General features: G+C 47.5%; 1 protein-coding gene across 3 annotated transcripts in view; it reads left to right on the top strand.

Annotated features, from left to right (window-relative positions):
• Positions 1–17,825, top strand: part of LOC116949424 (SCO-spondin-like) — a 182,127-nt gene that overhangs the window by 145,410 nt on the left and 18,892 nt on the right. For all 3 annotated transcript variants that reach the window (XM_076069198.1, XM_032966760.2, XM_076069199.1), the window contains 7 exons: positions 3,555–3,693; positions 6,457–6,656; positions 8,230–8,400; positions 10,824–10,951; positions 13,530–13,672; positions 14,885–14,931; positions 16,252–16,416. In XM_076069198.1, the coding sequence (XP_075925313.1) occupies positions 3,555–3,693; positions 6,457–6,656; positions 8,230–8,400; positions 10,824–10,951; positions 13,530–13,672; positions 14,885–14,931; positions 16,252–16,416 (993 nt within the window). The remainder of the gene's footprint in view (positions 1–3,554; positions 3,694–6,456; positions 6,657–8,229; positions 8,401–10,823; positions 10,952–13,529; positions 13,673–14,884; positions 14,932–16,251; positions 16,417–17,825) is intronic.

The raw sequence follows: 17,825 nt of genomic DNA, 5'->3' as shown, positions 1-17,825 counted from the left end.
CTGACCAGGACACAAAAGCAAAGTTAATTATCCACTCCATTAATAACACTGTACTCCTTTGTTCTTTAAGTAAAGTCACGTAGAAAAATAATAATAGATCACGACATTTCGATTGCCACACAAGCGATCGTCCTCAGGTGGGATAGAGCAAATCAAGATTAATAACACCGTGTCACAAATTTATCATTTTTTTGTTCAAGTACAGAAAATGGCTATTATTCCCCACAAACTTAGCTTTTTGTGAGCAGGACGGTGGTATTTTGAAATGTTCCAGTTTTCAATGCGAAATTTGGTGTGCATTTGTGTCATTCCTTCAATTATGTCCTGGTCACAAAAGCATAGTTTTTGGGGAATAATAATAGCCATTGTCTATACTTTTGAGGCATAAGCAATTAGAAAATAACACTTACTACCCAGGAACAAAAAATCGTGTTATATAGTGAATTATCATCCTTTCACAGGGTTTATTCTTTTTTGTTGTCTACTGGGCGTTGATAACAAAATGGGTGCTACGTTGTGGCAACTCAAAAGTGGCCTGGTATGGATATGCTAGCTCCTGTCGTAGGCACGTGGAATTTCCTACCACTGTCTTAGGCAGCCAAGGAGTATGGTCACTGCATAATGCTCATTGGAGCATAGAGAAATACCCCTTTTTACCATTAACTTCAGAGAAAAATATAAAATTCGGAGTCAGACTTGTACAACCACGTGGAAAATTGTTGGTATGCACTCAAGCAATGTAACCATATTGTTATAGCCAACGTTATTTTTTTAAAGGCCTGTTCTACTTTTCTGTTACAATACAATGTTAATGACAACAGTTGAGAATACATTTTTTTAGAGGTTTATTCAGGGGCATTCTTGAGAAGGCACATTTCAAAAATAATGCTGAGGCCACTGTGACATGGCTACGTAAGCTAACAGGATGAAAACTTAGTTTTCTCATGTCAAGGGACCCTTCAATTATAAAAATGCAGCGTGTGGTAAAAATGAAACGAGATTTGGCCACGGCTCTGTTTGACGGGTGTTGTAAATCGGCTTTCTGGATGCTCCTGTCAAATTAGTTGTTTTTTTTAGGTCAGCACAAGCAGCGCAGAAATGGATTTATTTCTTTGATGCAGAATAAAAATCCAGACAGGATAAGCTCTTTCACTAAGGTTACAACGCACGTAATGAATGCTTTTCAGATGCAGCGACATGAATTGCATTCCCTTTCAATGTAATTCATCAGAAGAGGTGCAGGGCTCTTGAATTGTTTAAATAATGATTTAAATGATAAAGTATGATGGTACTGCATGGATAAAAAATATATATGCTTAACCGCCTTAGCTGTGTTTGTAGCAACGTTTCGCTAACGTGCGGCGAAATTGACTCAGGGTTCTTTAAGTTTAATCTTACTCGGAATGATCCACAGCGGCAATACGCCAATAACCCCACTCCCTCCTCACGCTCTCCATTTCGAAATTTGGTCCCGCGGATTTTCTTCGCGAAAACCCTCAATGCTTTTTTTTTTCACACGTTCAAAGCATCGGCAGCATGGTTGCCGACTGAAGCCCACTCTCCGATGTCCGCCAGGAAATGTACCGCTCTCTCAGAAGTGCCCTGCCTGGTGGCTCATAGTCTGCCATTTCACTTAACGTCACAGTGGCTATATTTACCTTAAAAAAGCTGCTCATGTATATTTTTAAGGCATCACCTGTGTAGGAGGTTGTTGGCAAAGTGTGCCATCCAACGGGCATTGCTCCTTGCAGGGGGTTTTTGCCTGCGATTGGCACCGCAGCACGGGATTGCATTCGAAATTTCAGTGAGCCTCGCACGGGAGACCTGCAGACTACCCGGAAAGGCCGTTCATCTCCACTTTGCACAGGTTTTATCCGGGTACTCCAGTTTCACGGCGGCGAGATGTTAACTCTCACGCCTGGTAAGCAGCAGGTCGTGGGTTTGATCCCGACCCTGACGCCTATATATTTGGAGTTTGCATCTTCTCACCGTGGTCACGTGGATTTTTCACCGGGTCATTCCAGTTTTTCCCTCCACGTTTAGAAACTTGCGTTTAGAGCAGCGGTCCCCAACCTTTTTGGCACCAGGGACCGGTTTCGTGGTAGACAATTTTTTCACGGACCGGGGGGGGGGTCATCATTGGGTCTTTCCCCCTTTTCAAAGAAGCTCGCCAGCGACGTTTGTTTTTTACTCATTTTGGCTACTAGGAGTTAGCTTGAGGGCTTACCAACACTGTGACTGAGACAAGTGCGCAGTGCGGGAAAGAGGCGCGGACAGAAGTGGTAAATAATAAAATAATTGGCGGGCCACGCGCAGACTCACCACTCACCTCCTGCTGCTGTGCAGCCCGGGTCCTAATAGGCCACGGAGCGATACCGGTCTGCGGTCCGGGGGTTGGGGACCCCTGGACTTTAGAATATTTGGCTACTAGAAATGTCCACGTGATGATGAGCCACTTCGTTGAGCTATCATTTGTGGCCAGGTCGCTTCTGGAAATGAGCTCTATAGCTCAACTGGCCTTACCTGGAAACATACAATTGTTTTAGTTTTCGTCCCCCAAATTAAACCGACTTGTTTAAAATTGGCCAAATATCTCCACTGCAGGAATATTCTGAAAAGGAGTCTAGTGGTTTGCCGAGGCTTTACTATCTAACATAGTTTGGCAGGGAGCAAACTATATGGATTGACTGCACTGAACACAATGACAATGCACAAGCACAACATGGACAGTCGCCAACAGCTACAACACAAAGCTCCGAGTGCAAGTTTGACAATTGATGATCAAACAGTGGCAGCGGTGCACAAACAGACCGAAATGACCTCGCCACTCTCTTCGCACACCGAAACGCTGCCTCGCAACAAAACAATTGATTCCAGTCCTACCGTGAATGCGTCCTGCCCCCCAACATGCGGATTGTCGAGGGGGGAGGGGTTACTGCAAAGCAGTCGTAATTCATCCGCGCCTCCGATGGTTGGCTACGTACGGTGCGAAAGAAGATCAACTTTCGTGCATGATCTTTGTGCTTTAATCCACCATGACGACCACCACTTCTGCCCCCCCCTCCCCCACTTACACCTTCCGCCTCTTCTATATCTCCCAAATTAAACTTCTTACAATTTTGAACGCAGTTATGGAAGAAGCCCTTTTCTTAAATCACTGCTGGACAAGGGCCTCCCCCATACCTTGTGGTTCATGGAGGTTATTTGACCATACTTCACTACACTGGTCAGTGCAGGATGGTGAAGTTGAGGAATAGACATTGGAGCATAGTGCAGCACAACAGAAGATTTTTTGCCGCAGCGCCCTCAGCTGATAACATCAGAGTCACGTCTAAAGTGATTTCCCGTGGCTCTCAATGCGAATTTAGGCCGCACTCATCTCCTGTTTATGGCCCTGAGCCAATGGTGGATATTCCTTATTCCGATAGCAGGAGCGAGTCTACCTGTAGGACAACTACCACGGCAGTGCAACTCCGTGAATTATCTCAAAATTTCTAGGCAACGATAACCCCCCCCCCTCCCCAACCCCTCCCTCCTTCCCTCCGCCGGCACAGGCTGTCGTTGCCCCGAGGGCTGGCTGCTTCAGGACCGTGCGTGCGTCCCCGTCGCGCAGTGCCGCTGCGGCCTCCCGTCTCCGAACGCCAGCCAAGAGTACCGGCCGGGCGAGGTGGTGCGGGTCGACTGCAACGAGTGGTACGACGGTCGTCGCTGCCACCGCAACTTCACCGTTCTGCCGGATCGCTGCGCTGCGAAACGGCGGCGCCGGGTTCGCGTTGTTTCTGCTCAGCCCTGAATTATTTTTTTTATCAAGTTGTCGTTTTGTTAATCATTCATGGTGCAGGGGATGCATCGCAGAGTGCCAGGGTATATTTTAGAAACACTGTGTGTGTGTGGGGAGCGGTAGTGTAGCGGTTAGCGCTACGCTGCGCTATGAACCCGGCGACCCGGGTTCGATTCCCGCTCACGGCCAACACCACAGTGACGATTATCTGAACCGGTCCTGGGCCTCCCCTAGGTCGACTCAGCCTCAAATGAGTAGCTGGTGCGGTGGATAAAAACATTGCCACTGGGGAGACAAAGGCGGTCGGGCGTGGTGCTGGCCACCCACCCCCTCGTGTACCGTTTCGGCCTTCATAGGTGCTCGCTAACAGCACTTGCCCCTACAGTCCAGTTTAAATGAAAAATGCTGTAATCGTCAGATAGTGTGTTCAAATAATGAGAAGTACTAATTGGTACTGATTATGCCCACACAATGGGAGGGTTTTGTCATGCGATGGTTTGCGAACTGCACCACAAATTTGTCAACTTGAGTTTGATTCCCGGCCATGGCTAATATCAGTGGTGAGTCATATCAGCTTTAAAGAAATGATTCAGACAAACATGACGTTGGGTACCAGAAGAGATGTGAGGAGGAGGCCTCTCTTTGTGTCAAGACGTGATGTGGAAGCAGCAAGAGAGCAGTATACACTTTAAATTTAATTTATATTTTCAAAACAAATACAACAAAGAATAGCACCAGGTTATACTGTATCCATATGACCGACATAAACATATTAAGACAAAAAGGGACCCCTATAGGACACAATTAAGAAGCAATTGTAAGGAAAGGAAATGGGGATAAATAGAGTAGGTAGAGATAGAAAGAGTAGTACACACTTGAATATTATAACCTTATGGTGGGACCCCGGGGTCCCATAAGCCCCCAGCTCTTGCATAAACATTAGATTATAATGTAAACAAAAACTTTGTTATTTTTTCACCAACGGGTTTGAAGGATGGTGGCAAGTGTTTGACTTGCATCCCCCACTGGGATTTTTGCACAGCGTTGGTGTACGGTGCTTTTTTCTGCAAGACTTTGCAGTTTTTTCCTGGATTTTTCTGTTAAGATGTTTTCTTGTTCATGTTTTTTGTTTGTTGCGGTTGCACCCGATTCAAGAGCCGAATGGCTCACAGGGCTATACCAAATAAATGAATACTGAAAAACTGAAAAGAATCATAATAAATGGAACTGAATCTGAACCGGTCACTGTGTCACCCCTTCACCAACTCTCAATGAACACCGTGGTGAAATATGGTCAAGCACTTTCCCATGACCCCACGTGGTCTGTAGATGCCTTCAATCCAATTTGCAATATTTGTACGGTTACATTTTTTTCGTTAAACTAAAATGTGTAATCGGTAAGGGTATGGCATTAATAAAATCTGAGTGAAAATTCAGGGTTAAATGAAAAAAATGTTTTAAATCAATTTACCATTAAACTAGTTATTGCGAAATAATTCAAAATAGTGACTATGTTAGACAGCGGTTAGTGTCATGTTTAATGTGACAGAAAATGGAATTCCACACCCTCATGAAAGCCGATGATTGCAGTGGTTAAAGATAATATTTCCAGGTCATCAGCTCTCGATTTAGGTTTTTATTTGCCCATAAGTTAACAGTGCACAACGTTAAAAACCCAGGTGCGCATTCAGTTAACAAAAATCGTCACACACAAGCACTTGTAGTAGATTTTTTTTAAAATTCACCAAACATTTATTTTGGGGTTTTTTTTCTCTTCTAAAAAATACTTAAAATATGGAACTACCGCAGAACAATTGGAACGGTGCAATTGTTGGTACAATGTGGTGCAATTGTTGGAAACGACACGTTAGAATTAAGTCGTGCAATTATCATTCCAGTTGCCACAACAATGGGGAAGCATTTGTCTCCATTGGCAGATCCAATGGTGGAAGTTCCACATTCCTCTGGTAGGAGCCATGCTGCTCCAGAGGGCGACCGCTGGGTAACATCCCCCAAAATTATCCTCGTTTTTCAGCAACAGCTTAATGAGCAGACCCCCCAGGTCAAACTTGTTGACCTTATAATTGTGGGAGATCTGTGCTGTAACCACGAAGCCACGCGCGCACTGTGAGCAGGAACGACAGCGACCAGAAATATCCACCAATGGCTGCTGAGTTGCCAAGGAAGATGATGACAATGATGACTATTGCTCCAGGATCGTTTGAACACGAGCACCGGAAAGCACGCTGAAAAATGTCCAGGTATTGATTTTCACAGCAGGAGAAAAAGAGGGATGGGGAAACGATGGGAAGAAAAACTGATCCCATTCTGAACGACGTAACCTACGTGTGCGTGTGTGTATAGCACTCCACGCTATGAACCTGATGACCCGAGTTCGATTCCTGCTCATGGCCAACACAAGTGACAATTTTCTGAATCAGTCCTGGGCCTCCCCCTCGGTCGACTCAGCCTCAAATGAGTCCTTGGTGTGGTGTGTAGTAAACATCACCACTGGGGAGACAAAGGCGGCCGGGCGTGGTGCCGGCCACCCACCCCCTCTTGTGCCGTACCGGCCTTCGTAGGTGCTCGCTAACAGCACTTGCCCCTACAGTCTGTTACAGGCTACACTAGGGGATCTTTGTCTTTGTTGTTTTTTGCGTGGCTGCCCGATGCAGTGTGTGCGTCAAGGGCACGTTCGTGTGCACGGAGCACGTGTGCCCGGAGTTGGGGCCCTGGTCCGCGTGGGGCGAGTGCTCGCGCAGCTGCGGCGGAGGCACGCGCGCGCGGCACCGCGACTGCCCCGACGCGTCCGCCCCGCACGCGTGTCCCGGGGAGCCCCAGCAGAGCGAGGCGTGCAGCCCCCAGCCGTGCCGAGGTAAGGGGGAACGGCGATCAGTCACGGCGGGGAGGTGGGGGGGGGGGAGACAAATATCGTCTGTGTAGCCTTTAACTGACCGGTTGGGGTCACGCACACCTACACGCACACGCGTCGTGCCCGTGACAAGGTCACGGTGCAACCAAGGCCACCAGAATACAATGATATCTCCACCGAGACGGGATCAGCTCTCGCCGCGCAGTGAACCCCCCTGGAGTGAACGGTCATTGTGCACTTGCCGGTGCTCAAATTGTTGGACTTTTACATCCGTAACAGGTTTTACATCCAACCAGCGGCGCGCGTAATGAGGGCGGCTGTTGAGCGGATCTGCCGATTCGTGTTGTGTCCTGGACACCCTTGCTAATGAGATGTTCCGTCTCGAGGGATTTCCGGGTGAAATCGTTAATTGGCGGCTCTACAGTGGCAGGGACAGGACGTGGTTGCAGTTAGACACTCCATAAGTGCAATTGTATGAATATTTGTATAAATTTAAGCGGCCAATAAGTAGACTTCAGTGCCTTCACCATCGATTCAGAATGTCTTGTGGGCAGCCCATGCCTGTAATCGCGCTTCACGGAGACAGGGTTGATGCTTCACGCAGAGATGCCCTGGAGTGTGGTTATAGCACACTGGGTGGTAATAGCACCACTCCAGGGCCAGAAGGTGCGTATGTGAGGATGCAGAGCAAGTAGGTCTGTGACTTATATTTGCACGGTTTGAATGGTATCCCCTTGGTATGCATGTGTTTTCTCTGGGCACTTTGTGCTGTTCCTCCCTCAGGGTGTAGAACGTATTGACTATACTGGGGCCTTGTCGAGACTAACGTGGCAGTGCGGGTTTGGGATTGGTTGGCATGGATGGAATCTTTGTGATTGGGTGGGGTGCCAGGGTATTGGTGATTGTTTGTGATTGGGTGGCGTGCCAGGGCGAAAGTGAATGTGTTCTGATTGGATGGGGTACCAGGGTAGTAGTGAATGTGCGTGATTGAGTGGTGTGCCTGTTGTGTTGCCGAACATTCCCGCGGATTCTGCTGATGCTGGGATTCTGAGTGGCTGTCTCTCCCTTGTGTGCATGCAGAGGACCATTGCTTTTATAGTTTTTTTCATCCCCGAGCCTGTGATGTCCTTCACCCTTTGTTCTTTCTCTCTTTGTTTTCTTTTTCTCCCGATATCTCTTCTAGTTTAATTGCCCTGGTGACGTATTATCCAATTGGAATTTTGCAAGGTGCTTTGAGATACACTGCCATTAAAGCACCAGATAAATGCAAATTCCTAGTATCACATATTTTGAATATATGTTTAACATACCGCCATATGTTCAATTAACATTTTAAACGAATTGACCTAACAGCACAAAACTGAATCCTACGTCGAAGTGGTGCGTGCTCACCCTCGTCTTGCAGAATTCAGCGAGCAGTGGCAATTACACATTATCATGGCAGGGCCATATCTCCCCCCACGTGCCACGCCACTTCTTGAGCCCTCTGCCAGTGGCGGCGCACCGCCAGTTGTCCTCGTCCCACGCCGTGCTCAGCCCGCGCGCCGTCGCTCCCGTGCCTTCCCGTGCCAATCAGCGGATTGCGTCCTGGGAGACTGGGCCGCGTGGAGCTCCTGCAGCGCGTCGTGCGGAGGAGGGGTGTCGTCGCGAAATCGCAGCGTCGTCACCGCCGCCGCCTTCGGAGGCGCCGAATGCCCCGAGCCGCTCGTGGCCCAGAGATCCTGCAACAACTACAACTGCAGCGAAGGTGAGGCAGACGATACGGCGGCGGAAGCGTGTGGCCCCTCTTTGTAGCCTGGGGCCTGGGCCCCTCTGGCCCGTCAACCCCTGTGCATTTACCACCGTCTGCGCACTCGATAGCTGCACCACTGGGCAGGCGCCTCTTTGCCAGTCTGTGTCTGTAATTCCTCCTTTTTGGTTGTAAAATCCCCAATTATATAATGTACAGCACTTCGTCAAAACCACTTGCTCGCTGAAGGCCTTCTCACGCCATTGTTCAGTCATAGGGGTTCTTTGTACTTCATGCTGGTCAAGGTTAAAGGAGGAGACCCAGGACCAGCTCAGGTATCATTTGCAACTGATGTCAGCTATGGACAGGTTCATAGTGCAATGCACTAACCACCGTAGCGCCACTCCCCCCTCAATTTTATCATATTAGTGTCATGCCAAGAGATGAATACGTTTCCTTTTGGGACTCAGTATAATATCACATAGTGCCAAAGAATGACCTCCAGAATAAGACATCACGTAATAAACAATGAATTGACTGAACTCAGCAGGCCTCTAATCTACACTTGTCGATGCTCCATTATAATCTCCAGCAAGTGTGTTCATTCATTGCATGGGAATGAAACAGAAATACTTAATCTTGATTTGAAGCTTTCGTGACTGCAGGAATCCATACTCTTTGGTTCTTTCGGTAAAGTCACGTAGGTATAAAATAAAATAAATCACGACGTTTCGACCGCAACACAAGCAACCATCATCAGGTGGAACTGCTGACGTAGGAACTTATATGTCAGCAGTTTGCTTGCGTTGCGATCGAAACGTCGTGATTTATTTTATTTGATACCTACGTGACTTTACCGAAAGAAACAAAGAGTATATAAATGCTTAATGATATTAATTAAATGATAAACAATATGTACCACGATGTCATTGGTTACCATGCTCAGGCTATGAGCTCGCTGTGCCATTTGGTTTAGTCGCAGGTCCATAAATCCCAGATATGAAAACAGGGGGTCACCTGGCCACCTCACTCTGTCTGTGACCCAGGTCGCTATTGCAATGGAGACTCTCTCCTTGTCTCCCTTGAGTTCTGACCTAGTTAAACAACGTAAACCTGAAACTTGATTCTTGTACCGAGACAACTTGAGTCATTTCCTCCCGTGTTGTCTGAGTTTGAAGCATGGCATTTCCTAATTATGAGCAATGTGCAAAGGATGTGAGTGTTACACATTGTTTTTTAGTACATCATGAATGTAATTTGGCATCATGATGATGCTGAAGGTTGTTCACATTGTGTATCACAAGGCACATTGAGTGCTCATTCAGTGCCATATTCTTAAATTCTACAATTAAAATAACCTACTAATGCAGATTCTTCTTACATTTAATATTGCTTTTCAGCACACGTTGCAGTTCCAGTTTGTTTTCCGATAATTGCATTGTTCTTCTTTGGTTCTTTTGTTAAGGATGCTTAGTCAGCCAAGCGGTGGAGAGCTTCGTGTGATCGCTGCCTCAGCAAATGGGATGCTGGTGCTTGCTGCCTGCTGCACGCATGAGAATGTGGCTCGTGGCAAGATCTACCCCAGTGTGCTTTTTTTTCGTTCCCGGGGATGCTGCCACAGTGGTGTAATGTTTATCACGCTGGATCTCGTAATCTGGTGGTCGTGGGTTCGTACTCTCATCTACCGGCAGGCCAGTTGAAACAGTGGGGGGCAAGTTAAACTCGAGTATTAAACTAAACTCTTTTTTTTTTCGCCAGGTAAGGCCCACTGAGCTAAGTAGCTCTTTTTCGGAATCCACCCGGCCACAAATGATAGCCCATTGAAGTAGCTTCTCATGTGGAAATTGAGATTCTAAATGTGGAGGAAAAAACCGAGCGACCCGGAGAAAAATCCACGCAAACGCGGGAGAACGTGCAAACTCCTAATATACAGCAGCAGGCGTCAGAGTTGGGATCGAACCCACGTCCTCCTGTACACCAGGCGAGGTAGTTAACATCTCCTAGCCACCACGGCGCCCATAGTTTCTCAAAATCCCCCCTGTCGCCACCTCTGTCCACCCAGCAGCAATAATGTGTGCGGTCGATTGGCAAGATATCTTGTATGTATTTATGTATGTTGAACTTCTTTCCCGCCGTACGTAGCAAACTGTGCTAATCTTGCCGGCGTGGAAGAGCAGGCCACATACCGCCTAGAGGGGGCTGTCTTGAGTCCGCTCTAGTGGAGGCCCCTTCCACCAGCAGTGGCATGAGCGGGCGATTGCACCTTCACGAGCGGCGTCAATTGGTTAACCCATGGTTGATCGATCGGCAGGTGGCGCGTTGTGGGTTTTGAAGTGCGGCTTACTCCCAGCTGTTCCAAAAATGCCCTCCAGTGAGAGGCCCTTCCGCCAGCCGTGGCGCGAGCAGGAAACTGCAGGGCTGCACTTTTACCTGTTTTACAGATTGCGCACCCGGCCAGGTGTACATCGACTGCGCTAACCTGTGCCCACGCACGTGCTCGGACCTGCACCAGGGGACGGAGTGCGTCCGCGAGCCCTGCCAACCCGGCTGTGCCTGTCCACGTGGCAAGGTTCCTCTGCGCAACTCGGACCTCGCAAATCCCCTCCCACCCCCCCGCCGCCGTGCAGAGGCGTAATGATTCACCCCCCCCACCTCCACCATAATTTGATGACTCCTTGCGATTCAAGGTCACGGTTCGATTCCAGAATCGATTGGCTGATTAATTTTTTTACAATGTGATGAGTGTAACGACGGCCGCCCGTGGCTGCAGGGGCCGCTCGGCAACATTTGCGTGCAGCGTAGACGATTCAAAATGCACTCGCTCATGCGCACGAGACTCAATGTGCACGCATGTTGAGCTTCAGAACTGATATTCATCGATGAATCCACGTCTTAGCGGGCGATGTTACATCATCACTATCAAGATCAGCATCACCAGCATTGTTATTTTCATCATTATCGTCATCATCATTGTCTTCATGATCGTCGTGAGTTTATCTTACGTGTAGCGCCTTTTGCACACGCGAGTTTTGTGATGTTGTTCTTTTGCGCGAAATGGTCATCGTGCAGCACAGTAGCATTCAAATTAAACAACCTTGCCTAAAACGTCAAACAGCAACCAGGATTTGTTTAGAGGCCGTTTTAAGGGACTGAGATTCATATTAAAAATAATAGCCCGTGTTTGATGGCTGCGTTATGCATATCCATTGTCCCTGTGTGGTCACATCCGAATCTTTTCTGCCGACTTCATCATTTCTCCCCTGGGAGGTGCGGACGTGTTCAGTCACAGCCCTCACCTTGCGAATTACTGGCACAGCGTGTCCTCGTTAACTGGTGGCCGACGGCCCGTAATGTCAAAATGACTTTCATCGGCACGAGTCCGTTTCGACTCTGGCCACTTCTTCCTCTCGTGCTGCCGAATGCTACAAAAATAACCGTGGCTGTCCTGGTGCCGGTGACAGAGCTTTTGTTAATTTGCTCCGATGTTATGCAACCATCCTCAAGTGCAGCTTTTGTAACACACTTATGCATCTTTGTTTTCAGGCAGGCTACGAAATGTGGTGTCTTAAAATAATATATACATGTTTTTGCCCCCGTACAAGTTGATCCTGTCTGTGCTAGCGATATTCTATTCCTGCAAAAGAAATGTGTTCAAAAGCTAAATGTTCACGTAGAGGTCTGCCAGGCGACAACGAGAGCATTTACGGAGACACAGAGGGAGAGTTTGTGTAGTTGAAGGCGCTATCGGTATTGTCACGCCATGAGATGAAGAATCCATATTCAGAACTCTCGCAGAGCAATGCAATTCATCGTGTTAGAGAACGGCCCGTGGAAGCGGATATCACAGAACTACTTCCCAGATCCCTTCAAGTGACCTCTGGTCCACACGGTAGCAGGCAGCACTTTCCCACCTTTCCTGATGCAGAGACGAATGCTCGTTGCTTGAAAGTCTTAACTGATATATTTAATTATCACTGCTGGAATTTAGCCAAATTAAGTACATAACCAAATTCATTACAACAACTGGACACATACATCAATAACACTTATAATTTATAAAGCGCCCTTAAAAAAATCCTTTGTCAGTGTGTTAACACTGCCGTAATAACACAATCCTAATATGAAATGGCCCTTCTGCATAGCACGTGGGTTTTTTGTACAGTCATTGATGACCAGGCTGAGAACTATGAATTCATTGCACGTGAGAACCCAGTTTAATCACAGGCAGATACCTGGATTGAAACCCAGGGTCTCAGTGATGCTCGCTCAGTACTCTTGACCTCTGACCCACACGACCACCTCAAAATGTGGCACTTAAAGAATGTTCTGTGCACAGTTTTTGAGCAGAGACCTGTGTGTGTCGTCAGTGGTATAACGCGACACTTGGGTGAATTTCCATAACTGACAGTTTCATGCGGAATGAAATATGTCTGAAGGATGTGAGTACTTTAAACTGCCTTGGAGTGGTTTTAAATTTGATTAGTATTACTGATAGACGGCAGAGGTGGTACGGTGACCCAGGATTCAGGCCGAGCTGTACGGGTGCTAAGCGAGAGGTCAACTGGATGCATCAACGTGCTCGGCAGGAACTCGAACCGACGGCGGTTTGCTGGCTGAGCTGGGCTGCGGGATTATAAATATCGCGGGGATTAGTAAAAGCTCGAATGCTTAGAAAGCCCATTTAATTAGAATAGCAACGTCGAGTTACAACATCTACAGACAGAGACATGAGCGGAGCAGGTTGTGACAATATCAGCAATGGGTGATCAAGGTGTTAGACACGATGATGATGATGGGGACTTGCATGATGCCAGTGCGAGGCAAATTTCCGGAGAGATATGCTCTGAGTTTGGTAACGTTTCCGAGATTTTAAAAGTGACCCTTATGGACTGTGACGGACATGGGCCTCAATAGCGGGGGGGTCAGGATGAGCATGAGCTTGAAGACTTCGACAGTTTGGTTCGGTGACTGGCCACACCATGCCCTCGTGTGCAGCGCCGACCTTCTTAGCTACTCGCTCGCAGCACTTGCCCCAATAGTTAGGTTAAAGCTTCACCGGGGTTAGGGGGCTCTTTGTCTTTATTTGTGCTCACACGTAAATTAATATGTACGTGTGTGCACCACTCCACCACCACCGCCCGTCTTAGGTGCTGCAGGACGGCGTGTGTGTAGCTCCCTCTGAGTGCCGCTGTGCGCTTGGTGCAGCTGCCCGCTGGGGGGCCCAGCCCCTCCACAGTGACAGTGTTGAGTACCAGCCGGGCACCGTCCTCGCACAGGAGTGCAACAACTGGTGTGTATGTGTGTGTGTGCGCGCGTGCATGTGAGTTGGCACATACGGGGGCACAGGTGGTGCATCTGCCTAGTCATCTCAGTCAGTCAACCCATGGCACCTGTTGGGTCTTTCCCGTGACTTCCTGCCAGCGGGCGTGCACATATCCTGGCACAAGCGCCGTGGTGACGTCACCGCCACTTCGTGGCGAATGGCGGTTGTTGTTGTGTGGCTCCTGATCTTGTTCATCATAGTTTACGGAATTACACTTTGGTGAACGCCAGGGTATCAGGGGTCGGCTCAGCCAATCTTATATCTGGGGTCAAGTGAAATGAAGGCTTTGTGGGAATTTAAACGTGGTAATTGCCAATAAGCCGCGGCCCCCTTTCAGAGTAATGTATAGCTTCTGCCCCTAAGCTCAGAACTGCCAAATGAGCCAAAGATGACCACTGCCTCATGCTAAGTTTTATAGGGAGAGACTTTTATGATTTTGTTTACATTAAAATGTTGCTCATTCTGTGATCTTATAAAATAAATAACAGGTTAGTAAACATAAAAGGAAGATTTGGGTTGGGTCACTAAGAGGAAAATAAAATGTCCATCTCTTAAACAACTTATCTTATTCATGGGTTAATCACTGTCCAATTGTAAACATGTATTCTTATTCTACCTTACGGATTGTTTTCTATATGCATTGTATTTGTAGTATATGTTAATTTTCCAACCATTTCAGGTATTCAGAATTAAAACTTGCATTCTAAATGCCTCGTTTGTTGATATGATGATCATAAATATTGCTTCCCGTTTAATAAAGACGGCAAGAATGTTTGCCTCGCTGTTTGTGCTATGTGGTGAACATCATCAGACGGACAACATCATTAACAACGAACTAAGTTGTAATCGGCACAACCAAGAGCATCGCTTCTCGAGTAAAATCTTGCAGTCATTGGAAGCCACACACTTTGGACCACGTGCAGTCACGAAAACTTCAAATCCAGATTCAACGAGGGCTCGTCGCTCCGTGCTCGCAGCCGTGGCTGGTGCAGATCCCCCTGTTCCCGTTCCCAATTCTCCCTTTGAATGCCTCTAAATTAGAACCCTGACCCACAGTGAGAATGGAAATGAAATGCTCATCGTAAGAGCTTTCGTTAGTCAAGTGTGCACAGCGTGATTGGGATCTCTATTCAAACGTCGTGGCTTTTTTCTTGTTTTCTCTTGAATGTGTTTGCGAAGCACTTGCGTCGACGGCGCCTTTCACTGCACCTCCTTCAACTGCGAGGGTAAGGACTTGCATGACCATGGCCATTATAATTCTGAGATGATAAATAGACACGGCCTTTGTACGTGAGAATGACATTTTTTTTCTCTCTCTCTCCCAGTTTCACTTTGGTACCACTTACAATGCTGCACAAAATCAATTGTGAAAAATGTATACCGGGGAATGGAAATAGACGCGTAACAGGCAAAGCCAAGTCTGCAATCTAAGAGCCACCGTCAGGAATTATTATTATTTCAGTTGCTTACGAATTAAGTGGATTTGCAATTTACAGTCAATTCCTTGTCAGCTAATTGGCAGAAGCACACATCATGGCCTACATAACCTAGGATATTAAATATCCACAAACGTGCTTTATGCAATACATTATTTAAACTAAGTGATACACACTAAGCTACCTTCATCCTGCAGCTGTATCCCAATGTCTTCATTTACATCATCTCATCATCAATAATGAATTCTGCAGAACTTTACAAGAAATCAATGTAAAACGAATCTAAAGATCTAAAAACAATAACGATTGGGGTCTGTTATTCTCAGTAGCTTATCTGCTAAACGGGGACTGGGAAGTGGAGAGAGATGAGGTTTAACACTTAGGCTTTTGCGACCAATATCATCCATAATATAGGGGTTTTTTTTTGGGTTAGATCGCGTAAATATATAAATGTGTCGTTAAACCCGCCACCACCCGACACAGCCAATTAGTAAGGTTTGTCACGTAAACAGAACGTGTCAGTTCGTTACTAGTTCAGCACACCGGTGTGTTGGAGAGCAAATCCACAACATTTACAATCTGAGTGGTGGCACGTTAAAATCTTGCCACTAGATTCCATCAGATCTCAGAAGCTAAGCAAGTTTAAACCTGGATAGCGTTTGGTTAGATGCCCACTTTGCACAAGCAGTTTGTCTTTCCCCAACACCTCTGATTTGCATGGTTGGCTACGTACGGTGAAAAATAAGTTCAACGGCTGCGAGTTCAAACTTGGGGGTTAACTCAACCCATTATCAGTCCTGGGTCGATAAAATATGTAAGTACCACTCTGTGGGGAGGTTAACATTGGTTTGTCCTATGGGGATCATCACCCCCTCCATAATAATATGGAATTTCTACCATTAGTTCAGGGCTGTAAGTGGGAGCTGAGCATCACCTTTTCATCTAATTTGAGTGATAATAATTGTTGTTGTTGTTGTACTAAGAGAGGGAGAGAGACAGGAGGGAGACCAAGCCCATTTATTTTTCTGTCGTGGACATCCAAGAGCCGGCGTGGTTCATCCGAAAGCCTCACCGTGAATCCTCTCCGCTACCCCCCCCCACCCCCCACAGAGGACTGTGAGTGGGGGCCATGGACGGCGTGGTCATCGTGCTCGGCCTCCTGCGGGGCCGGCTCCCGCACGGCTATGCGACCGCGCAGGCTGAAGGCCCAGCTCGGAGGGCACGAGTGTCACAGCCCCGAGTCCCGCACGGAAGAGTGCTACGTCCGGGATTGCGGTGAGAGCCGCTCAGACCTCCGATTAGCGCGCTCGGGTGCGCACGAGTGGGAAAGAAGTGCGACGTAGATACGTACATGTGTGGAGATTTTTCTCTTTTTTAAAGAGCAGCAGCAACAGAGGTAACTGGCGCCAAGAGCATCCTTCCTTCTGCTGTTACTCCAGGCCGTTGTTGTAACGCCGATCTCTGTAGCACCTTGCAACAGCAGTGAGACTAAGGTGCGACTTGGCGTGGCATTGTCGGATAGTAAATCAATCGGACGTGATTGCGACATTATATCCCGCTTGATGCCCTGCTGTTAGCCACGTGCTCATTCCATCAGCAAGTTGCCATGACAGGGAACCGTGTCATGGCAACCTCATTATTTTAGGCTTCCCTCTGGGATTGCCAAGACACTTTGGATGGATGTCACTTCAGGAGAGAATTACTCCTTGTCCCGCTGTACAAATATCCATACTTGGATCTGGCATTCGAATCTGATGCTGGAGTTTGCGTGTGAGTATGTGAGGGGTTGGTGGCCTTCATAGGTGCTTGCTAAAAGCACTGTTAAGGCTATATGGGGGATGTTTGTCTTCCTCTGTTGGTGGAGGACAAAAGGTGGCTGGGTCGATGGTTAATTGCTCGGCCTCAGAGGCTCCTTAATTGCTTCAATTCAGCACACGCACCTTTCCAAATCAGCCGTTTCAAAAATCGTAGCGCAGTATGTCGACTCCAGGACCTCGTGTTGACAATTCTTCCAAGCTGCCTTTGATTGAATACTCGCATCACAATTGTCACGTGCGGGCTCAGGACGGGCCCAGGATGTTGCAGCATGTGTGCCATCGTCTTTTTATTAACGCTTTTTTCATTGAGGAAGTGTGGGAGGGGGGGGGGAAGTTTTCCCGGAGTTGTCATCTCTCTTAAACATTTTTTTTCACAAGTTTTAAATAATTATGCCATTATTACGCTGTTTTTCTTTTTGCGGCCACCCGTCCCTTGTAATTTGTGGATCGGTATTCACAATATTTAGCGGCCAAAGCCAGCAGGTATTTGCTGTTGTCTCCGTTGTCATTTCTCTCTTTCCCTCTCTCTCCCCAGCCCGAACCGGCGTTTTCCCTCTCGCTGAGATGATTTTTATTAACGCTTTTTTCATTGAGGAAGTGTGGGGAGGGAAGTTTTCCCGGAAACAAAATTTATGAGCGCATCAGAGTAGACTGTTCGGCCACACCCCCCACCCCCCCCCCCCCCGGGAGCTCACTGACTGACATCTAATTTGCTCTGATCTATTGCACGAGGACATCTCAATGCACCCTGATTCAATGGCCGCCTGCTCTTCCCGCTTATGAAACAAGCACATTCCGACATTCTATTTTCATTCTCGTCAAGTAGGTGCGCTGAAAGAAGGAAAAAAATCCAACGACATTGCACCT

Source organism: Petromyzon marinus, chromosome 2 (assembly GCF_048934315.1).
Source record: "Petromyzon marinus isolate PM22_M1 ecotype Great Lakes invasive population chromosome 2, UKy_Petmar_22M1.pri1.0, whole genome shotgun sequence".
Classification (NCBI taxonomy): Eukaryota; Metazoa; Chordata; class Hyperoartia; order Petromyzontiformes; family Petromyzontidae; genus Petromyzon; species Petromyzon marinus.
Note: the sequence above shows the minus strand (reverse complement) of the source record. Positions and strands in the feature narration are given on the sequence as shown.